This window comes from Felis catus, chromosome E3 (genome assembly GCF_018350175.1).
Source record: "Felis catus isolate Fca126 chromosome E3, F.catus_Fca126_mat1.0, whole genome shotgun sequence".
NCBI classification, from domain to species: domain Eukaryota; kingdom Metazoa; phylum Chordata; class Mammalia; order Carnivora; family Felidae; genus Felis; species Felis catus.
The window spans coordinates 31122272-31146893 of NC_058383.1; the positions used below are offsets into that span (position 1 = coordinate 31122272).

General features: G+C 49.2%; 1 protein-coding gene across 6 annotated transcripts in view; it reads right to left on the reverse strand.

Moving 5' to 3' along the window:
* The window catches only part of SNX29 (sorting nexin 29), a 499225-nt gene that overhangs the window by 323285 nt on the left and 151318 nt on the right, over positions 1–24622 (reverse strand). The window contains exon 14 of one of the 6 annotated variants that reach the window (XM_045048370.1): positions 7288–9299. The exons of the other annotated variants lie outside the window; for them this stretch is intronic. Within the exon in view, the coding sequence (XP_044904305.1) occupies positions 9257–9299 (43 nt within the window). The 3' untranslated portion in view covers positions 7288–9256. Of the gene's footprint in view, positions 1–7287; positions 9300–24622 lie in introns of those variants that run through there. 6 annotated transcript variants of the gene reach the window in all.

A 24622-nucleotide genomic window follows, 5' to 3' on the forward strand; every position in this document is an offset into this window, starting at 1 on the left:
CCAATATCCCTGATGAACATAGAGGCAAAAATTCTCAATAAAATACTAGTGAAATGAATTCAACAATACGTTTAAAAAGATCATTCACCACAATGAAGTGTAATTTATTCTTGCGTTGCAAGGGTGGCTCAATATTCACAAATCAATGTGATACATCACATCAGTAGGAAAGAGGGTAAGAACCAAATGATCATTTCATTGATGGAGAAAAAGCATTTGACACAATACGATATCCATTCATGATAAAAACCCTCAACAAAATAGGTTTAGAGGGAACATAATAAAGGCCACATATGAAATAAAGGCCTTGACATAATAAAGGCATACACGAAAAACCCATAGCAAACATCATCCCAAGGGAAAAACAGCTCTTCCTCTAAGGTCAGAACAAGACCGGGATGTCCACTCTCACCAACATATTCAACATAGCAGCCCACATCCTAGTCACAGCAATCGGACAACAGAAAGAAATAAAAGGAATCCCAATCAGTGAGGAAGAAATCAAACTTTCACGATTTGCAGAGAACGTGATACTCTTTATGGAAAACCATAAGGATTCCACTAGAAGACTGCTAGAACCAAGACACAAACTCCATAAAGTCACGGGATACAAAATCAATGTACCAAAATCTGTTGCGTTTCTATGTGCCAAAAACGAAGCAGCAGCAAGAGAAATTTAAAAAAAAACCTCATTTACAACTGCACCCAAAATTAGATACCTAGGAATAAACCTAACCAAAGAGGTCAAATACCTTTAACTCTGAAAACTATAAACCACTGATGAAAGAAATTCAAGACACAAAGAAATGTGAAGATATCCCATGCTCATGGATTGGAAGAATATATACTGTTAGCATGTGCACACTCACCAAAGCAACCTACACATTTAATGCAATTGCCATCAAAATACCAACAGCGTTTTTCATAGAACTAGAACAAACAATCCTAAAATTTGTATGGAACCACAAAAGACCCCAAATAGCCAAAGCAACTTTGAAAGAAAAAAACAACAACAACAACAACAAAGCTGAGGGCAACACAATTCCACAGTTCAAAACCTACTACAAAGCTGCAGGAATCAAGAGTATGGTACTGGTACAAAAATAGACACACAGATCAATGGAACAGAACAAAAAATTCAGAAATAAACCCACAATAATATGATCAATTATTCTTTGACAAAGCAGGAAAAGATAACCAAAGGAGAAAAAAGATAGTCTTTTCGACAAATGGTGCTGGGAAAACTGGATATCAACATGCGAAACCATGAAATCGGACCATTTTCTTACACCACACACAAAAATAAATTCAAAATAGATGCAAGACTTAGATGTGAGACCTGAAACCATCAAAAATCCTAGGAGAGAACACAGGCAGTAATTTCTCTGACACTGGCCAGAGCAACCTTTTTCTAGATAGGTTTCCTGAGGTAAGAGAAACCAAAGTGACAATCCACTACTGGATCTACATCAAAATAAAAGGTTGTGCACAGCAAAAGAAATAACAAAACTAAAAGGCAGCCTAGGGCACCTGAGTGGCTCAGTCGGTTGAGCGTCCGACTTCGGCTCAGGTCATGGTCTCAAAGCTTGTGAGTTCAAGCCCTGCGTCAAGCTCTGTGCTGACAGCTCAGAGCCTGAAGCCTGCTTCGGATTCAGTGTCTCCCTCCTCTCTCCCCCTAACCCACTCGCATTCTGTCTCTGTCTCTCTCAAAAATAAGTAAACATTAAAAAAAATTTTTTTTAATAAAATAAAGGCAGCCTTACGAGAAGATGTTTGCAAATAACATACCTCATAAAGGCGTGGTATCCAAAATACATCAAGGGCTTACAAAACTCAACACCCAAAACCCAAATCATCTAAAAAATGGGCAGAAGACATGAACAGACATTTCTCTAAAGAAGACAGGCAGATGGCAAACAGACATATGAAAAGCTAACCAACATCGCTTATCATCAGGGAAATGCAAATCCAAACTACAATGAGGGACACCTGGGTGGCTCAGTCAGTTAAGCATCCAACTCTGGACTGTGATTCAGGTCATGATCTCATGGTTTGTGAGATCCAAGAGCAGTATCAGGTGCCGGGCCCTGCTGGAGATTCTCTCTCTCCCTCTCTCTGCCCTTCCCCCATTCGTGCTCCCTCTCTCTCTCTCTCACCCCCAAAATAAACAAAATTTCAAAAAAAAAGGAAAATATTTTTAGAAACTACAATGAGTTAACACCTCACACCCGTCAAAATGGCTAAGCTCAACAACACAAGAAACAACAAGGGTTGGCGAGACGGTGGAGGAAAAGGAACCCTCATGCACTACTGGTGGGAATTCAAACTGGACCAGTCACTGTGGAAAACAGTATGGAGGTTTCTCAAAGAAGTTAAAAACTGAACTACCTTAAGATCCAGCGACTGCACTATTGGATATTTATGCAGAGAATACAAAAACGCTAATTCAAAGAGACCCCTGATGTTTATAGCAGCATTACTTTTAATAGCCAAGATACGGAAGCAGCCCAAGTGTCCCGTGACTGATGAATGGATAAAGAAGATGTGGTGAATGAATACAATGGATTATCATCCAGCCATGAAAAACAATGAAATCTTGACATTTGCAATGACATGGATGAAGCTAGAGAGTATAATGCAAAGTGAAATGAGACAAATGTATGATTTCACTCATATGTTGAATTTAAGGAGCAAACAAGCAAATGGAAAAAAAATGAGACAGACGGATAGAAAAACAAAGCAGGAAACATCCTAAATTATAGAGAATTACCCGATGGGTTACCAGAGGGGAGGTGGGGGCAGGGGGGGAGGTGGGTGAAGTAGGTGACAGGGATTAAGAAATGCATTTGTCACGATGAGCACAGGGTGATGTGTGCAACTATTGGATTATTACACCATACACCTCAAACTAGTATTACACTATATGTTAAACGGAATTAAACCAAAAATTTACGGTAAAAAAAAAAACACAAAAATAAACATAATGATATCTTTAAAACAAATCCCTAAACATACAGACAGCAGGAGCCAAGGTTCTCACTTCAAAGAAGGGAGTCACAACATAAACTGAGAAGACCAGAGGTTGACAGGGTAGTGTTGGATTGGAATTCAGGGTGGGTGTCAGTGTAAGCTCATGAGGTCATTTCAAAAGGACAGAGAAGCCAACTCACCAGCACTGCCACCAGACCAATCCAGGATGATCTGACCACCAAAATGTTGAGAGTAATGGATGATGAGCCACTGAACAAAAGAGACATCCACGAACCCAAAAATGAATAAGTGGAAAGTTTAATGCCTCATCAGTTATTTACATTGGCTCCAACTACCTCCCCACAAAATAGTGCACAACTATAAAGGGGGGAATTGTTCACAGTGGGGAAGGAGGGCAGCCGCCATCAGATCCAGGGATCAAAGTCAACATGATCTCTCATGGAACAAATTGAAGGTGTGTGCCACCCGCGAGGACACTCTCACAAGAGCATGCATCACCACCACGATGTTAATAACAAAGATGCATAAACTGAAGCTAATCGTGGAAACAACCAACCAACCGAGGAACATTCTGCAAAATCAACTGGCCAATAACCTTCAAAAATGTCAAGGTCATGAAAGTCAACGGAAATGACTATTCAAAAAACAACTGTTCCGGGGCGCCTGGGTGGCGCAGTCGGTTAACCATCCGACTTGAGCCAGGTCACGATCTCGCGGTCCGGGAGTTCGGGCCCCGCGTCAGGCTCTGGGCTGATGGCTCAGAGCCTGGAGCCTGTTTCCGATTCTGTGTCTCCCTCTCTCTCTGCCCCTCCCCCGTTCATGCTCTGTCTCTCTCTGTCTCAAAAATAAATAAATGTTAAAGAAAAATTTAAAAAAAAAAAAAACAAAACAACTGTTCCACACCTAAGAAATTACATGTTAACAACTCATTCTGGACTCAATCGTTTTGCAAGAAAGGCCATTACTGGAACCACCAGTAAAGATTGAACATGAAAAAGGGACTGGATGGAAAAATCTAATGTTGATCTTCTGATTTTGACGAATTGTATGCATTATGGAGGAGAATGTTTTGTTCACGGCCAACACCAGTACAGTGAGGAGTTAAAAAATAATTCCAGGCCCCGCTGCACGGCTCAACATTTGCACTCTGGAGTAGATCTGAAATCTGCATTTTAACCAGCCCCCAGGTCACTTCCGGGCCACACGTGAACCCAAGAACCACGCACGGCCCTGTGCTCTCCCAGCACACCCCATCGGAACCAGAGTCCAGAGAGGCACAATATACCTCTCGTGACGTGGTTCAGGAAGCAGTGGTCCCTTACCACGCACAAGAAATCTGACTACTTCTTGCTTTCCAGCCATTTTCTCTAAAAAGACAGTGCAAAGGCAGCCAGGGGGGCCGAATTCTGGGCAGTCTGCATTTCTCCTTGAGCTGTATGGTGTCTCATCTGCCAGCTGGAGGGGGGGCGGGGAAGAGGGTCGTAAAAAGCTTGTTTGATTTTTAGTGCTTGCTCCCTATTCCCACCATTTCACTATTTCTTTTATAAACCCCATCTCATTAGCCACCTGGTAAATTCCACTCAGAATGGCACGATGGCCCCACATTTCATATCCAGAGCCAGGGAAACAGCCCAAACAACGCCAGCAACTCATGAAGGTAATTAATTGCAGATGATACACACCCAAAATATCCAGAGCACAACACGAAAATCATAGGGTTCCAAACTTAATAGCTGCATCATACTTGACTGTCATTTATACTCAAAACTCTTTCAAGTTACTTCTTAGGGTACTGACTTTTCAAGTGAGCAGTAAGCTGCCTTCCCCAGTCCTTTGTGTCATCCCAGTGTTTGCTCTGAGGCCCAACGGGCGTAACACAAACACTGTCTTTGCCTCTGTGTGACCTTCGGTAAGTCACTTGACCTCTCTGGGCCCTGGTTTTATCACTGTAAAATGGGAGACTAGTACCTACTTTAGAAATTGACAGGGACGATTAAAATAAGTATGTGTGCACACAAACACACGGGCACAAATGCAAATATGTATCAAGTGACTGGAAAATATTAAGTACTAAGTAAATGCTAGCTATTCTCTTCTGCTATCGTTATTCATAAACTGTAAACGGAAGCTCCACCATCATGGTCTTCTAACCTACAAAGGTCTGTTTTCTCCATGCAACTGAAAGGCGAGGGCTGACGCACAGCAATGCCCAAGTCCTCCCTCAAGTATTTCCAGCTCTCTGGACGAACACCAACTCAACCTCCCCTCCTCGCCTGACTTCCCTAGGCTGCTGTAGGCCGCCCCCCCCTCCCCGGCTTGGGATGGAGCCTCTTCCACACCGACTGGGAGCTTGAAGGAGCCTCTCCCTCAACCGGGCCTCCTTGGGAGCCAGTTTAGGACACCTGAAGGTCCTCCATGTGCAATCTACCTTTGGGAACAGTGAGCACGAGCAGTTTCACTGCAGGGGGATGACAAATATAAAAACCAACCTCTCAAAAGAGGCAAGAAGGAGCAGAAGGAGCAGTAATGCAACGGCCAATTATTCCCTCAAGAAGGATGTTCCCGAGAAGAACACAGGACTTGTGTACAAGAGCAGGATAGAGAGCGAGCTTAACTGCAAGCCTGTTCTAGAGGTTTATTCTAGAGGTTTCAAAGTCGCAGACCCACGGGGGCCAGGCAACTAACACGCAGGAGTGAAGCAGGCAGGAGAAATGCACGTCGGGCATCGTGTGTGGGTAAGGGTCACGGGAGAGAGCACATGCCCGTCTCAGGGGCCATCCGTGACCCAAGAGCAGGCATGTGGGACTGTGACCCCAGGGATGCCAGATCTTCAAGAGCAGCTGGCAATCTGGATTTCTCTGTCAAGCTTTCAGGTCTTAAAGCACTTTAATTCACAACTTTTTTAAAAAAGCAACTCACTTGCCCAGCAAGACCCACCTGTAAGCCCAATTCTGGCTGGGGCCCCAGGGCTCCCATGGCTTTTCACTCTCATGACCAGAAGTCTACCTGCTAGTTAGTGTCCCTTTATTAGACCAAGACGAAGCGGATTTAAAACCCTTCAGGGCCTGTCCAAAATGCATCACCTGAATCTAATCATGAGGAAACAGCTGACAAACCCAGATTGAGGGATGGTCTACAAAGCAAATGGCCAGAAAGGAATAGAGACAGAAGGTCATGAAAAACACAGACGCTGTGGAAGGGCTCCAGATTACAGGGGATTTAACAGATGCAACAATTCAACGCAACGCCTGATTCTGGATCAGAGAAGATGGCCATAAAAGGCTTCAGTAGCCTCAGTGGTAAAATAGCTTTACACTCTATCACATCACTATCTCCTGGATCTTATCATCACACGATAGGTCTCTACGCAGGTGCCCTTGTTCTTAGGAAACAGAAGCACTTAAAGGTTAAAGGTCATGATGTTTGCGACTCTTAAATGACCAGCAAAAAGGTTCTTATGGGCGGATATAGAGTCATTAACCTCAAAGATGGTAAAATACTAATGACCAGTTAATCTGGCCGAAAGGGAGTCCTTATTATTCTTGCAATTCTTTAGCAATGTTTAAATCATTTCAAAATAAAGAGAAAAAAAAAATTTTAAAGGTTCTCAACCAACAATAGGGGTTTATAAAAACAACCCATAGAGTAAGGTTTGAAGGATTAAATAGCTTACAACTGGCACTGAAAAGTTTGCTTCGTCAAGTAAATACAGCACATCGAAGGATCTGAGAGTAACAAGGCCCAGGTAGTGCGTTACATGGATAAATGCCATGCAGTTCAGGGGGTGCCGTTCACAAAATGTGCCCACCTCCTTGGTGCCAAGAACCTGGTCAACACTTCCAGGGGCACCAGGGAGCAAGGGGACACACTCATCATTACTGTGCCGCCTGCGTACGAGGAAGGGCGGGAAAGGCCTGGAACGGTCCCCCTCCCTCCGGGTGGTGTGGCATCTGGGAATGTGATGGACTGTGGAGGAGCCTTGGGAGACAGACGCACCCGGCACGTGAATGCCAAGTTGAACACTCGATTTGGCTCTTGAGTAGGTCACAATACCCTCACCCAATCCCAACCTCTTGAGACCACGAGCAGGAAATGTAGACTATGAAAAACGCAAAATTTAAAAGGTAGCCACAAAATAACAACAATGGAGGCCAAGTAGCAGAGAGAGAGAAAGACAAAGGTGACTGTAGAGGGCTGTGTGGCATGGAGACGTGCTCTGTTGAGCCTCAGGGGGTGTGGATGGCGTGTGTGTGTGTGTGTGTGTGTGTGTGTGTGTGTGTGTGTGTGTGTGAGAGAGAGAGACAGAGAGAGAGAGAGAGAGAGAGAGAGAGAGAGAGAGAGAGAGTGAGAGAGAGACAGAGAGAGAGATGCAGTTTTATTAGATACAAACCATTACAGATCGAGATCTCTCCCTTATCTTTTCAGCTTATGCTGAAAAAGCCCAGTGTCTGACCACACGGGGCGGCGGGCCTGGTGGCCACTTGTGGGTGATGCCGGGAGGGTGGCAGCTCCTTCAGACAGGGCAAGTGCTTTCCAGCTTCCCCAAGGCTCCCCCCAGTCCCTCTTCTCTCCTGGGGCCTGCTTCATTCACTTCCGTTACCCACTTGGCCCCTCTAGGAATTCCAGTTTGAGACCCCCGCCCCCCAGTCACCCAAGCCCATCAGCCCATAAACACGGCCACTCCGACCAATTTCAAAGACGGCTATGGGATGAAAATCTCAGGGTCAAAGCAAAGACAGAATATAAAAATCAGGTTCCCCCAGGGTTGTAAATCCACGTTCACACACACGGCCCTCCATACGCGATGGCTTAGGGTTCGGTGGCCACACCACAAGTTGCTCAAAAAGGCACATTCGCAGGGATGCACAATCAGTCCCAGAGGATTTCACCAACTATAACGCATTCCTGAGGAAACACTTTTCTTTTCCCCTGAATAGCTAATGACTACAAGTTGACAAAGCAGAAGAGAAAAAAACAAAACCCAAAACCAGGCTCCTTCAAGCTGCCTGTCACTGCGGCTCATCTGGACGTGATGCCAACAGTTTGCTGCTGTGTTCGATTCCGCCCCACACCTTGGGGATGAATTACTGAAGAACGACAGAAGACGCTCCTAAACGTAAGGAGTATTCGTTCTCTGGCCTCCAGGCTCCCTGAGAATTCACAAGGGCCAGAACCCTGTGCCTAGAAAGCTCTTACGATGGCTTTAAAAGGCCAGTGCCCAAATGCGAATGAAATCCTATGCGTTCCAGGAAGCTGACCGCACACAGGGGTCTGGAAGTCTAGCAGGGACTGGATGGCCTTTGTTACCAAGGGGACTCAAATTCAGGAGCACAGCTACCAGCGGGAAGCTCTCGGAAGCCCGAATCTTCATAGCTTTTATTTGTAACGCGGCTGTTTCCAGGCAGAAGCTCCTGAGAAGCAGGACCCTGACCCTGTGCGACACGCAGCGAGGGCACAGCACAGAATCCAGGCTCAAAGACGGTCTGATGACAGGCCAACCAAAGCTAAGGAACGCAGCCATTTCATGGAGGTCCTGACTCTATGGGGGAAAATAACTAAAAAAAAAAAACATTTTAGGAACAATGAGGGAATTAGGACTATGGACTGTATGTTAAATATTGTGGAACTCTCAATCTTCTCGGGCATCATACTACGGTGGTAATAGAAGAGACTGTTTTTATTCTTGGGAAATAAATGTGGAAGGACTTAGGGGTAAAGAATCACAAGGTCTGAAATCATTTTTCCAATTGCTGAGGGGAAAAAAAATGTGTACACACACACACAATTTATTTATTTTTTAAGAGTGGAAATAAAGACCAATGTGCCAAGTGGGAACCACGGGTGAATCTAGGAAAAGGGCATGCCTACCCAAATCCATGGTACTAGCCTTACACCTCTTGGGAAGGCCTGAAATTTTTCAGAATAAAAAGTCATGCAATTCTCTTTTAATAAGGAGGGTTTAATGAACAAAGCGATCCATAACCAAGGCTGACTCAAAATGACTTTTCTATGCCCCACTCAGGGTGGAGGTGACTGGCCAGGGGCTCCTGCCACCTCGGTCCCGCTGGCAGCCCCTTGGGCTGAAGGCATCGCTATCCCCGCCTCCAGGAACCGTCTGCGGCACCCTGCGCGGGAAGCACAGCCGCGGATGACAGGCGGTGCTTGGGAGTCTAGAGAGGCATCGCTTGTGTGAAGGAAAATGAGCTCTGATCCACAGCAACCCATGAGGCTCTGACCAGCTGACCATTCAGCTCCAATTTCATGTTCACTGGCAACTTCCTTCTTTTGTGCTTGCTCTGGTGGAATCACTGTTAAGAGGGGATTTATTTGTGTTATTTTTTTAATATTCATTTATTTGGGGAGACCACAAGCAGGGGAGGGACAGAGAGAGGGGGGACGAGGATGGGAAGCAGGCCGTGAGCTCACAGGCTGACCGCAGCAAGCCCAACGCGGGACTCAACTCACGAACCAGGAGATCGTGTCCTGAGCTGAAGTCAGACACTCAAGCGACTGAGCCACCTAGGTACCCCTATTAGTGTTACTTTAAAGGTCTGCTCAGCAAGGGATTCTAGGAAAACAGCAGTGACAGCAGCCTAATTTGTTAATCTCTCTAAATATATCGATAGCTAAATGGCAAAACCGAAGCCTATCGATGAGGCACCCCACAAACCCTCGAATATAAGCAGGAGAGGATAAACCAACTGACACCATGGTGTGAGCTTGTGTGCGTGCAGGCGAGTGCAGAGGGAAGCAACGTGGGCATCTGAGAACATACCCTGCAAAATGAACCCCTCAGTCACCAGCGGATGCCCCCTGGAAAGGACAACCTGCTAAGCCGACAACAGAAGCGCTGGGGCAGGTTTCCTTTCTCCCCACAGCAGGGGGAGGGGAGCAAGGGACCTACCGTGACCCTGAGGGGCTCATGCAGGCTGGCCTCCGCTAATCCTGCACACTGGCCCAGAGGATGCCCTTCCCGGGGAGGGCCCTGTGGCAAGGGCACCACCCACTGGTGAGAATCGTAATGGAGGGGAGAGACACCAGAGGCGACCTAGGTACAAGCAGGGGAGCACAACACGCAGAAAGCTTCAGGAAAAAGTGTGCCACACACCTGAGCGCACCGTCGGAACAGCAGAGGGAGCTCTACCAAGCTGGAAAATGCAGCCCTCAACCTCCCCTCCTTCCAGAAGTTTACTTTCCTGCGTCTACATAAAGAGCAACAGAGAAGGATCCAGATAAAATCCCAAGTTGTAAGAAGTTAAGTGGAACATACCCACAGGTAATGAAAGCATGCCAAAAATACCCATGTAACTGTGACCTTCTATTTCCGAAGAAGCTCAAAGACACGCGGAGATGCTACACCACAGCAAAGAACAACAGGAACTAAATTACAAAGACTCAGTCATGAGGTGACAAAACTGAGGCAATTAAAACATTTCAGAAATAAAGACCATCCCAGAAGGAACACCTAGAAGGTCAAATAAATAAATACACAAAAGCTTTAGAAAAATAGTAAGAAAATGGGGCGCCTAGGTGGCTCAGTCGGTTAAGCATCCAACTCCCGATTTCAGCTCAGGTCATGGTCTCATGGTTCGTGGGGTCACGCCCCTCGTTGGGCTCTGCGCTGACAGCACAGAGCCTGCTTGGGATTCTCTCTCCCTCTCCCTCTCTCAACATAAACCTTTAAAAAACTGAAAAAGAAATAAAGGGAAATAAAAAAAAAGATTTGAGAGAAAGTGACAAATACGAACAACAAAGAAGATCCAGCAGAGAGAAAACAGAAGCCCCTGGAGGGCAAATAAACTTTGTTGCAAGAAATTTGAAACTACCTATTGCAAGAGCATGCCACATACCTGGGAACACAAGTCCTCAGTGACGAACACCAAGATTCAGTCAAGGAAAATTATCGAACATCAGAAAAAGTGAAGAACACCCTGGGGCAAGGGACTTCTCAGAGCAAGAAAATTAGATTATGATCCAGCTTTCAATGCAATACTTCCAAAAGACATAGTAACGTATTTAAGATAATCGAGAAACTGAGGGCTTTCGAGAAATCAAGATCTAAGGGCTTTCAGATCCACCAAATTTACTTTCAAATATAAAGAGCACAAACCAGTAACAGCACGCAACAACTCTGAGCCCGCTGTTCCCATAAGCACCACCCCACCCACCTGGCCCCCCACAAAATATCAGAGCCTAAGCTTGTGAGAGCCTAAAGGACTGGCAAGATAACCAAAGAGCTGGGGAAAAACCTTACGACTTTACGTAAGCTTACAGAACGGAGACTAAACAAGGATTAAGGAGAAACAAGAGGTTACTGGCCACGTGCTCAGGGAATACAGATGCAGCAGGATTGGTTTTCAAGAACGGGGAAAGCATCTGCAACAATGTTTCTGTTCTAAACCATTATACTGTAGCAGTAGCAGGGGTGTTACTCTGAGACTTTACAAATTATCTACGCATAGGAATATACACACGAGTATCTCTTCTTAAGATAAAATACCTCATTATTCTTATTGCCATTTCTGATTCAAAGGCAGTTTTATGGAGTTTATTTCTTTGACGTTGCCGCTTCTATATCCCGTGCTCCTCATACAGAGTATGGCAACGACACACAGCATGCTGGCTCTAGGGTATCCTGGGGTAACTCGTGGGCTTTGTACCACGACATACACACAACGGTCCCAGAATGCCACGATTAGCAGAGCAGACACTCGAGGAGAAGTCCACGTGACCATTTGGCCAAATCAATCCTTCCAAATCACACCCGCTCACGTGACTGTGCAGAAACGACACAACACCACTCAAGCTCGTCGGAACTTTTTGAATTCTGAGGACTTGGATAGGATTTCCAGACCCACAAAGACAAGTGACCATGGCCACAGAGCAGAGGGTGAAAAGGAAAGGAGACCGCGGTATACAATCCAAAGTTCTGTTTTGACTCATCTTTGGTCAGTCTGATTACGTGCCCTTCCCCTCTACAAAATAAAGACAAAAAGACCTATTTGATGAGCTTCCTGATTGTTTAGGGTTCCATGTTGTTTCCATGACCCCAAGGCCTTTTTCTGGGGGGAGGGGGGGGGTCGCCCTTTGTGGTCCTAGCTGACCTGAAAGATGATGAGAGCAGAGCCAAGATGGTTTGTGGAACCCTGGGATCTGGTTGATGTCCTGATGGAGCTCCACGTGCCACAGCATCATAGACAAGGGCTCCCTCCTACGTCACTCCCACATGAGTGTGACTCAGCCTCCCGTCGCCCCTCACTGTAGTAAGAGTAGTAAGTGCAGCCCCCTTTCACCACCATAAGCAGCCACAGATCACGGCAAATGCAAGACAACGTGGTAAGAGACCAGAGCAGCCGGCCCTCCACTGCAGCCATTCCCCGTAACCCAATGTTCATCCTGGGCGGTCCCCTCACATGTCCTCCTTGGAGCTCGCAGAAGCATGGAATCTCCACCCCGGTATTTCCTGCCCTCGGTCCCCTTCCCCATGTCCAGCGAATATTGATCAGATGAAAACTACAGTGACGGCCTACGTTAGCAACTTCTGGAACGGCAGAGACGATGAAATGTAAGGTAAAGTTGACTGAGTTATTGCTAGGTAGCTCTGTTCAATAGCTAGAGAGCAGGCCAAACACGACCAAATCCTGGCCTGTGTCGTCCCGAGTTCACAAGAACGTGAGCCCCACGAAGGCAGACCGTCTCCTCCGACTGGGACACTGCTCGATCCCCAGGGTTGAACTAGCATTGGCCTTGCACAGAGCAGGGATACAGCAAACAATGACCGACCCGACAAAGGCTACACATGAAGCGCCGAAGAATTCACTCCTTCGTACTTAAACATCGAGAAAATAACTGAATGTTGCCGATGTACTCAAAACCACAAAACCACATTCTTGAGGTAAATGAATTCTGGGATGTGTGAAATGTGTATCAATAAAACTTAACAGAAATAAGTGGGCATCCACTTTATACCAGGCACCAAGGATGTGCAAGAATCTAAGCCAACAAGGTCCACCTCTAGAGAAGACTGATCAGTCTTTTATTAAGACCTTCTATACAGGGGCATCTGGGTGGCTCCGTCGGTTAAGCGTCAGACTCCCAATTTGGGCTTAGGTCATCATCTTGAGGTTCGAGGGACTGAGCCCCACATCGGGCTCTCTCTGCACTGACAGCATGGAGCCTGCCTGAGATTCTCTCTCTGCCCCTCCCCTGCTCACACTCTCTCCCTCTCAAAACAAACAAACTTTAGGAAGAGACCCTCTACCTAGGATCATCCCCCAAACAGGAGAGAAAAACCACAAGGACAGCCTCGAGGGATCTAGTCTCACGCAGATTAAAATGGAGTCACAGAACCATCGTCTGTACAACACGCAAGAATGCCAGCCCAGCTCCACTCTGGCCCCATTATACAGCCGAGCCAACTGCGGCCGTGAGTAGGAAAGCAGCCAGCCGGTGGTCCCACCCAACAGGAGCCTAAAAATCCACACAGCCTGACCCCAGAACTAGCTTATCTTCTCACTATACTACTCCACTTTGGCCATAAATCCGAGGGAGAGGTTTGCCTCCATCACTGACAAATGTGAGTCACTGAAAACCAGTCAAGATCCCGCGGGGACAGGGAACACCAGCGCGCAGGTCATCAGGAAGCAAGGCTCAGACCGAGTCAAACCCCTTCACGATTCACACTACAATACCACACAACCACAGAACATGCCATTTCTGGGACATACACTATCCCCCCCATTCTACAGGAAAAGAAACTGAGGCACGAGATGTCCCAAGCACTCACAACTGTAAGCCGTGAATCCAGGATTTGAACCTGCACCTGTCAAAAGCTGGGACAAGAGCCATCAGCTGGCAAGGTCTTAGCCTGCCTAGGGGTGGCCATAACCAAGTAGCACAAACCGGGGGGCTGACACGAGAGCAATTTATTTCCCAGCGTTCTGGAGGCTGGAGGCCCAAGACCAAGGTATAGGAGGTTTGGTTTACTCCCGAGGCCTCTCTCCTCAGCTGCCAGAAGGTCGCCTTCTCCCCGTGTCCTCAACACAGTCTATCCCCCGTGTGCCTGCATTTCAGCCAGTTCTTCCTCTTCTCGTGAGAACCAAAGAACACCCACCGTATCGGATCAGGGCCCCACCTGGATGACCTCTTCTAACCTCAATTACTCCTCCAAGACCCTATTTTCTGGGGCTCCTGGGTGGCTCAGTTAAGCGTCCAACTTCAGCTCAGGTCATGATCTCCCAGTTTGTGAGTTCGAGGCCCTCATCGGGCTCTGTGCTGACAGCTCACAGCCTGCAGCCCGCTTCGGATTCTGTGCCTCCCTCTCTCTCTGCTCCTTCCTTGTTCTCACGCTCCCTCTCCCTCTCTCTCTTTCTCTCTCAAAAATAAACATTAAAAAAATTTTTTTAAGACTCTATCTCCAAATACAGTCACATCAAGGTTAGGGCTTCAACATATGCATTTTAGGAGGACATAATTCAGTCTGTAACAAATAGCGACCCACTTCTGATGGGGCCAATACCCACATCAAGTTTATAAGACAGGCGGTGAAGAACATGCCAGCAAGTAACAGATTAGTAACAATTTAGTTAATCCCTGAATGTCAGCACTAAAAATAGAATAATCCCCAAATAATTATTCCCAAACCCAATCTCCCTTTGGAAGTTACCTAAGCGGTACACGAAATATAATTAATGTTTTTTGTTACGCTTCTGCTCAGGAGAGAACACTAAGCTAGGTCCCTCCTAGCTCAGGAACAAAAGAATTAAGATATGCAATAGATTCATATTTTCAACTCCTAGAACCATTTTCTTCCCCTGCAAAATCCCAAGAGCAACACCACCAAACACACAATCTCCTTCAACATGCTGTTTATTACTCAGAGGGAGAACTTAGCAACTTTCAAGCAAGCCACCCAGCACAGATTCCATTTTCATCTCATTCTTAACCTCCTAATCGTTTTATTATTCGTATTTCTCAAGAACCAACAGTGTTATCTCATGGAAAATACACCTATTCCTTCAGCTTTTAAATGAGCCTCAAGGATTCTTTTGTGCCGGTTCCAGGTCTGCCCTGACAGTAGGCGAATGCCACACGAGGCGTTGTGCTGTCACCGCTCAATCCTCTCCCCACCCAGCCCAGGTCACCTGGCACTACCTGGCCACGGAGGTGGAGTCGGCAGGAATGCAAAGAGAAATCCCTCTGCCTCCCGCCTCCCAGAGCAGACAGTGACAGCAACAAATGCATTCTTTCGCCCTTTCCTTGGAGCAGAGGTCAAGGCTGAAAGGCTCTAATGACTTATTCTTGCCCAGATGGGACCTTCTTCTTCTTGCCCTTGGAGCAGAGTGTTCACAAGATGACCGGGAGCCACCTGCTCTCCCGAAGGGTTTCACTCCACCCCCCTTCCACAGGGATGTTCCAGCAGCTCAGGAGCACAAAGCCAGCCAGGGCCCCAGCTACCTCCCGGGAGAGGCCGCTGGAGCCTGCTGTGTGGCAGCGATGGGCCACCAGGGAGGTGCTGACCTGGTCTCAGCTGGCAGCTCGTGGGAGCCTGCCTGCCCATCCAGATGAAGACTTCAGTCCATCTCATTCACCTCTGCTGAACCATCAGCCAACAGCAGCAGGGCGGCAAAACCCACCTAAGTGTCGAAGGAATTAAAATACATGAGGGGCGCCTGGGTGGCTCAGTCGGTTGAGCGTCCAACTTCAGCTCAGGTCATGATCTCACGGTCTGTGAGTTCGAGCCCCGCGTCCGGCTCTGTGCTGACAGCTCAGAGCCTGGAGCCTGCTTCGGATTCCGTGTCCCCCTCTCTCTCTGCCCCTTCCCTGCTCATGCTCTGTCTCTCTCTGCCTCAAAAATAAATAAAAACATTTAAAAAATAAAACACATGAAGCTCTCAAGAGAGGAAACATCTCGCCAGCGTCTCACAAGTTGGGAGATGAAGCCCGTCCCTTCTCCCAAAGGCTCCCACCGGCTCCCAAAGCAGGTGTTGGCCCCTGGTGGCAGACAAGCTTCTCCTGATTCGCATGTAGAGGAAGCTGCATGTCACAGTGGGACGCGGCTAGAATCTCAAGTCTCAAGACCTACATGCAAGTGGCTAACTCAGCACCTGGCCACTCACCAGCTATGGGGGGGCGTAGGGGGCTGGGGGGACCAAACGAGGCCCTCGGGCCAAATGCAGCCACAACCATCGTAAATTAAGTGTTGTTAGTAACAGTATCTTGCAAATAAACTTTTACTGACCCAGAGCCACAACCGCTAGTTGATGTGTCACCTGTGGCGACTTTCACAGGACAATGGCAGAGCTGAGTAGCTGCGACAGACATGGTGTGGCCCACAGATCCAGAAGTATTTACTATCTGGTCCTTTACAGACGAAGTTTGCCAACTCATGAGCCACGCAAACACCTCACGTAAGCTGCTTTCAATCTTCCAATCTTCATGTCTATTTCCCTTAAAATGAGAATTGCACGGCCATCTGTCCCTCCTATCTAAAACTCACAGTCATTCGTTGTATGTAACATTATACTCTCAATGACAATCCTTTGAGAGTTCTGAGCAAGTTGCCCAGATTTTATTTAGTCCATACGACAACGCTATGAGGAAAGTCATGTTATGAATCCATTTCACAGACGAGGACACGGAGGCTCAGAGAAGAAAGGTGACCAAGGCGACACCTCTAAGTTCACACCCCTCAGGTGACAGTGGAGCTGAGGTTCAGCCCAAGCTCCTAACCCACTTCTATTTCAGGCCATGGGGACACAGGTGGAGGTGCTGACCACTGGAGCAGGCCAAGGACAGATCTCAGCCCCACCCAGGCACCTTGACACCCCCTGGCCTGTCCCCATGCTCTCCCTCCAGCCTGGCCCCCTCTCCTTCCTGCCATTCCCTTCCCCCTTCAGTGGCTAAGAACAGTTAGCCATCTTTTATTTTAAGACACATACGTAGGGGCACCTGGGTGGCGCAGTCGGTTAAGTGTCCGACTTCAGCCAGGTCACGATCTCGCGGTCCGGGAGTTCGAGCCCCGCATCGGGCTCTGGGCTGATGGCTCAGAGCCTGGAGCCTGTTTCTGATTCTGTGTCTCCCTCTCTCTCTGCCCCTCCCCCATTCATGCTCTGTCTCTCTCTGTCCCAAAAATAAATAAACGTTTAAAAAAAAAAAAAAAAGACACATACGTAACCTACTTCTCCTCAGCGGGGAAGCAAAGCCAAACCATCTGAGAGCCACCTGGGGGGCGATTTGCATTTCCTTCTCACGCAACACTTCACATTGTTAAGTAGATAAAAATAAGTACGATTTTACCACACACATACACACACAACTTGTCCGAGAGCGTAATACTTCCCGAACAAAGTTTCAAAACTTTTGGTGTAATTTAGGGAAAACAAAAACCAAAACCATGCGTGCCCCAGACCATCACCAGCAGGCAGCGGGAGTGGGAATGTCCTCTAGGAACTTCACAGTTAACCAAGTCCGGGTTCCCATCCGGTCCTCACAAAGCACCATGAGGCAGGTAGGCTGGGTATTCATTGGAAACTGAGGCAGAGAGAGAGAACAAGAAACTTTCCCGAAGGTACACAGCCTGTAAGGAACGGGGCAGAGAATTGAAACAAAGTCCTCGACCAGATTTGACAACCTGCAGCCTCCAAGCCATGAGTCGTGGATTCAGGAGACATGAGAGGCAGATGTCAAAATGGAGCACCTGTCACAACTATCCTACAAAAACCTGAATTGGACCTAAATGCAGTATTGAGCCTAAAAGTAAGGCTTCCTACCCTTCGACCGGGTGAAGTCCCTCTACTCTTCAGAGACCTGAAATCCAGGATCCTGGGGTATTGGCATTTGCCAAGTTTCTGGTCGAAGAAGCTTTTCTGCCTTGGGGGTCATTCTCTTCCTACTGGAGACTGCCCTTCATGAGACTCCAGTGGGCCTGTCAATCCATAGCCCCATCTTCCCTACCTACCAGAGGTGGGCATCTGACCCTGGCGAGCCCCTCTCTCTGGAATGGACGACCACACCAGGGGAGGGCCTACTGACCCATACAGCCCGAGCCAGGGGCCTTTTGTGCAGAAACAGGGTTACTCACTCTGTGGAAAACCTTCAGGAACCTAAGCCTGGAGCTGCTCAAGGTCACACGTGCCACCTTTTGAGAATCCCCACCTGAGTAAGACGTCACTCCAGAAACAAAGTCCAGGGGACAGACTTAGAGGCCAGGAACTTCATTACTGTTCTGGACCCACATCAGATGCTGACACCACCCTTTCGGGCTTCCCATTACACTGACCAACGTTCCTTGGTTTTTTGTTGCTGCATTTTTTTTTTTTGGTTTTGTCGTATGGAAACTGACTTAAGTTCAGATTTTTTATCGGTAAGCCACACACACAGTGTTTCCTCTATATCTGCCACTCCTAGAGAGAGCACCCACAGGCTACAGCCCTCAACGACTCTCTCCTCTTTGGCAAAGACAACCGCGTGGACTTCGGAACACGGCTGCAGTCAGAGCTGGGGGGCTCCCGCCTTCCCGCCCTCGGCAGTTGGTTCTCAACAGCACAGGCTCAAAATGAGAGAACCCACCCAAAGCACCTAAAAAAACCTATGTTCTGGGAAAGACCTACAAAAAGTATACATCTCCACCTGACTCAGGATGATCACAAGATGGCAATAACCGAGTGTTTTTATCCCCTCCTTTTATTTATTTTTGTTGTTGTTGTTGTTGTTAATAAACCTCAGCCTTCTGGCAAGGCTTTAGTGATACAGAAGCTAACTGCAGAGCCAAGTTCAATGTGGTGCTCTCAGCCTTAACACAAAGATGACGTGGGCAGTTTTCTGAAACTGCCAATTAATGGCAGCAGTTATACGAGCCTGTAGCAAACCCACAGACTAGCAGAGAGCCTTGGTGTTCTCCTGTGGGGTCTGTCCGGAGCTAGAGGAGGAATCAGACCACCAGCAGGCACCCTGGCCCCAGTGAAAGGTCCTCCTAGCCCTTCTCCAAACCACCCGAGTGATCTCAGATACGAAAATCCCTGAGACCCGAAAAGCACCCAAAAGCCATGATTTTTCTCCTGAGCTCCAGAGCCATCAATAAATCCTACCACTGGCATTGAAGGTCTCCTGGATGTCTATCAAGTGCCTGGCTGGCATCACCAACACACATATGCACACACATGACCCAAAGGCACATGCACGCGTGCGCGCGCGCACACACACACACACACACACACACACACACACACACACACACACACAGGCACACACACCTCCAGAGCCCATCATCCTCCACTGCTCCCTGGTCATAACCCACCCATCTCACGGAGCCTCCCTCCCAAGCTCCTCCAACAGCACCTTCCACACCCGCCCCAGCACATCCTCAGGGCGGCCCATCTGACCCCCCGGATCACCACCACCCTCTCTGCCTCCACCCTGCCGTCCCGTCAGCCCTGCCCCCACCGAGCAGCACAGCCCTACCGGCCACCTCCCTCACGCTGAACCAGAAGCAGCTGCTGGAACGTGCCGCCGTCTCTCTGGGCTCTGAGCACTCTTCACGGGACCTGCGTGCCGGAGAGGCCTTCCCTGCCGCTCTGCCCAGCAGGAGGGGCGTACACACACCCGCCCGCACGCAAGTGCACGTGGGCACGTGAGCACACACCCGCACACAAGTGCACACCATGCCCTCTCGGCCCAAGATTCCCAGCGATCAAAGGTCACGTCTTCCCAAGACCCTCCCACCCCTGGGCATGTCGTGGGCCCCCGTCCCCCTGCACGTGCCTGCCTCATGCACATGACACAGATAGGCACCCTCGGGGCCACACACCCACAGCCCTTTCCTTCCCACGCCGGCGCAGGGGACAGCGTCCCCCCCACTCACAGCTGAAACCGGCTCGCAGGGCCCCGGAGAGAACAGGCGGAGCCAGGGTTCCCCCGAGCGCCCCACTCTGGGGCTCTCACGTGTCGCACCCGCCGCTGGCCTTCCCACCTCGCGTGCAGAGCGCCAGAGCTCACCGGGACCCTGCTGCCCTTCATCTGTGGGGCACCTCCCGCACCCACGCACGGCCAGCTTCCTCCGGTGCAGAGGCGTGGCACAAGGTGTCCCCCACCCCCCGAGCCCCAGAGCTAGTTCTCAACCAGGCCAATTCCAACCCAGGCACAGCGAGCTATGTTCGAAGACATTTGATCATCACGATGAAGAGGAGGGTGCTACTGGCATCTAGTGGGTAGAGACCAGAGTAGCTGCTCAACGTCCCGCAGGGCAGTGGACAGCCCCCAACACAGAATTTCAACCCCTGATGTCAGCAGAGCGAGGGGGAGACACCTCCCCATAAACTCAGCTCCCCTGGGGGGAGATCCTTCCTCCCTGTTCCACGACCTCCCCCAGTTCCTGGTGCACAGGTACTTATACACCGAATGTGAATTCCTCAAGGCCCACCACTCTCCCCCATTCAGACTGTGTCCTGCCCAAAGGCAAAGGACTGTACCAAAGTCCCTCAGATAGAAGGTGGGAGAAGCCTGACCCGACCCAGGCCCACCAAGCTTGTGCCCCACTGACCGGCCCCACAAGGCATCCCTGGGCTCCTTCCCGGGGAGAAATCCCTCAAGGGTTCCACACACAGTAGGCGCCTTCTGGCATGTTCCATGTCCATGCGGGGCCGCGAGAGGCCTGTGTACAGACCAGTCGGCCTTGTGCTCTGAGTCCACCATAGGAGCCTGCCAGGCTCTGTCTGCAATGGGGGTCCCGTCGCCATTATCGACACGATGAGAGCCTCCTAGAATCAGACACCTCTTACACCTTCTGGCCAATCACCTGGTATGCCACTCACACTCGTGTTTTGAGCCTGGATGAGCTGCAGGGGGGGGCTTTCTCCTTCCCGTCCAGTCCCTTTTCGTTAACTAACAGCTCTATGAAGATGCACTTCACATGCCAGGCAATTCGCCTACTCCAAGCCAACAATAAATGATTTCTAGGGCCACCAGCCCCATCATCTGTCTTCAAGAACTTCCTCATCTCCCAAACCCACAGCCGTTAGCAGAGGGCTGGTGCCGAGGTCACCCCTAAAGTCCTCCTTCAGTTAGGACACCGTCCCTGGAGACGCAGACCCTTTCCTGTGACCGTCCTCCCCAAGCGGTGCAGGGGGGAGGGCAGCGGCACGTCCCCACACAGCCTCCAGCCTGCCACGCTCAGCCTTTTCCAACAACGATTCGGGGCAAGAATAAACCAGCCTTCCAGGAACCTGAACTCACTCACATCATTTTTCTGTGAATTCCTTTTATCTTCCAAAAGAGCTCTTCAGAGGGCAACCTACCAGAATGCACTGATAAGAATTTATGTTACAATCTAGTAACTCAAGGTGGTTCATTAAGAAAATTCTAGCAGCAAAGGTGAACTCAGGAATGCTCTCTAATGGCCTCACTGTGATGCACGATGAAAAGAAGACACGAGCGGTCGCTCTTGAGGAGGAGAGCGGGAGAGTCATGCGGGTCAGGCCCTAAAAGGCACTGGCAAGGGGCGCCTGGGTGGCTCAGTCGGGTGAGCGTCCGACTTCAGCTCAGGTCACGATCTCGTGGTCCGTGAGTTCGAGCCCCGCGTCGGGCTCTGGGCTGATGGCTCGGAGCCTGGAGCCTGTTTCCGATTCTGTGTCTCCCTCTCTCTCTGCCCCTCCCCCGTTCATGCTCTGTCTCTGTCTCAAAAATAAATAAAACGTTAAAAAAAAATTTTTTTTAAAGGCACTGGCAGGGTCTCGGAGCCCCCGTTCACCTGTGCTGCTGTCAGCTCTGTGTCCGGGCTTCATCCCAGGGTCACTGGGAGACCCCTCAGCCTCACCCATTCAAAGAGGATTCCAGCCAGGATAAGGCGTGTAAGGAAAGGGACACTTCACGTGCAGGAACACACAACACAAGGAACCACCTAGAGTTTAGAATCAAAGGGGGTTCAACTTCAGCTTCTGAGCCGCAGTTTCTGCATCTGAAAGGAGAGTTCTCTCCTCATCTGCTGCTGTCTCCCCGAGGACCCCTCTCCCCACCGACTCTATGTGCTTAGGCATGTCTTCCCCAAGAGCCTCCTCCCGGATCCCTCCACCTTATGTACAAGCACTACGCGTCTCTTCGTGGCCCTCACACAGCCCGCACGCTTCCTTCAGAGCGCGAGTCTGCTCGTAAGCAGACATTTGCTAAGGTGTATGGAAGGCAGGCAGGCACATGGCCTGCCTGCCCCACCGCGGCATGAGAAACGTCTGCCAGTTCATCACCGTCTCCCGGCGCCTGGCACCGCAGCTGGCACACCGGAGGAAATCAGGGACTTTATTTGTCGACGGAGAGGCGGTGCGCATGGTGGCTGACGGCCTGGACTCTACTGGAGAAATCCGCCGGCTCCTGCTCTACAGGGTGAGGCAGTCAATACCTCAGGCTCTGCGAGCCCGACGTTCTCTGCTGCCACCGCTCGGCTCTGCCGTGGCAATGCCAACACCACCGTGCACGATCCAGAAATGCATGTGTCACAGCAGCACCGTGGGCCACAGTTCGCCGGCCCCCGGTCTAGAGGCAGGGTCTGCACTCAAACCCCAGTTCAGCCACCCCCCAGCAGAAACACCTTAGACAACTCACTCAAACCCTCTCGGCCTCAGTCCCCTGTCAGATGGGATGGATGCTAGTATTTACCGCACTGAGCTCCGGGAGGATTCAGTGAGCACCCAGAATATAGTAAGCACTCAATAAACTGAGCTATGAGAGTCACAGGAGTCATCGTCAACGGTGGTAGCGACAAGAGAATCCCACCCTAAGCAGCTGGCAAGCGGTGGCTGCCACACTGGTGGCCACAATGACAAGGATGACGAAGCCAGCCCCAACAAGGAAAGAGGCAACCGGGGGAGCCCGGGGAAGGAAGGTGATTCCAAGACATCTACTTGGGTGCACAGAACCTCCATGACATCTGACACCTGCACAGTCCAGATGGCCAGATGAGTGGGGCTCACCACAGTCACCTCTGTGCAACCGACCCGCCTGCTTTCCTGGCAGAGGTCAAACAAGCACCACCAGGTGACACCGCTCCGGACCGGCCAGGCAGCTGGTGCAGTCATGGGCCACCGCAACTGCATCTCTCAAGAGCCAGGGAGACCAGGAAAAAGGACAGGACGGTTTCCATTTCCAAATGAGGACAATGGCCAGGAAGTCAGTTTTCCTGGTCCCGCCAGCAAAGCTGAGACTTGATCACAGGGTCCCCACAATGTCAAAAATCCCTTTGGATGCAAATGAGACAGGCGTGGCACTAATGAGCCAAGGGGGAAGGTTCTAACACCAAGTAGCTGGTTCACCACCATCACAGATGACTGGCTGACCCCACAACAGCAGGAGATCCATGCGGCAACCCCAAGCAAGGATGGAAACATTTTCATTGTTTAAAGTAAGGCTTTACCTAAATGTCCATCAACTGATGAATGCATAAAGAAATTGTGGTTTATATACACAATGGAGTACTATGTGGCAATGAGAAAGAAAGAAATATGGCCCTTTGTAGCAACGTGGATGGAACTGGAGAGTGTGATGCTAAGTGAAATAAGCCAGAGAGAAAGACAGATACCATATGTTTTCACTCTTATGTGGATCCTGAGAAACTTAACAGAAACCCATGGGGGAGGGGAAGGAAAAAAAAGAAAAGAGGTTAGACTGGGAGAGAGAACCAAAGCATAAGAGACTCTTAAAAACAGAACAAACTGAGGGTTGATGGGGGGTGGGAGGGAGGGGAGGGTAGGTGATGGGCACTGAAGAGGGCATTTTTGGGGATGAGCACTGGGTGTTGTATGGAAACTAATTTGACAATAAATTTCATATAATAAAAAATAAATAAATAAATAAAAATTAAAAATTAAAAAAAATAAAGTAAGGCTTCAGTTCTGTTTTGCACAATAAATATGGAAGTTGCCCCAACAGACCAATAATTGCAATTATTAAATTCACAGTGCTCAGCTGGATCAGGGATTCCCTGTAATCTTCCAATAAAGCTGTATCACATCCTCCTGATTTTAAACACACATACTCACATGTACACAGACACCACACTCCGGATGTCTGAACCTATTGGTGGCAATTCTGAAAAGAAATAGGTGGGTCTCCAAGGGAGGAAGGGCACACAGAATTTTCTCAGCTTTGGGGCACCTTGGGGGGCTCAGTCGACTGAGCATTCGACTCTTGATTTCGGCTCACGTTATGATCTCAGGGTCGTGGGATTGAGCCCCGCACCCACACTCCGCACGGAGCCTGCTTAAGATTCTCTCTTTCTCTCTCTGCCCCTCTCCCCTGCTCACACTCACCCTCTAAAAATAAAATTTTTAAAATAAAAGGATGTTCTGTTTCTGCGAATTGCGCAACAATGTGCCCCCTTGCTAGGCCCCCAACAGACAGCAGTCCCCTGGGAAGCAGGTGGGAAAGACTGTGATGAAGAAATCTCCCAGACGACCTAGCTGCAAATGCACTGAGGGCCACACGCCTGCCCCCGGCACTCCAGTCTTGCCGGCAGGCCGCGAGATCGAGCTGTTGATGCCTTCAGCCTTGACACACGCCAGCCCTGCTGGGTAGATGGCCCTTCCCTCACCCTGTTTCCCTAGCCAGTTCCTCCACTTTCAAGGCAGAGCTCCAAAGCCCCCTCTGG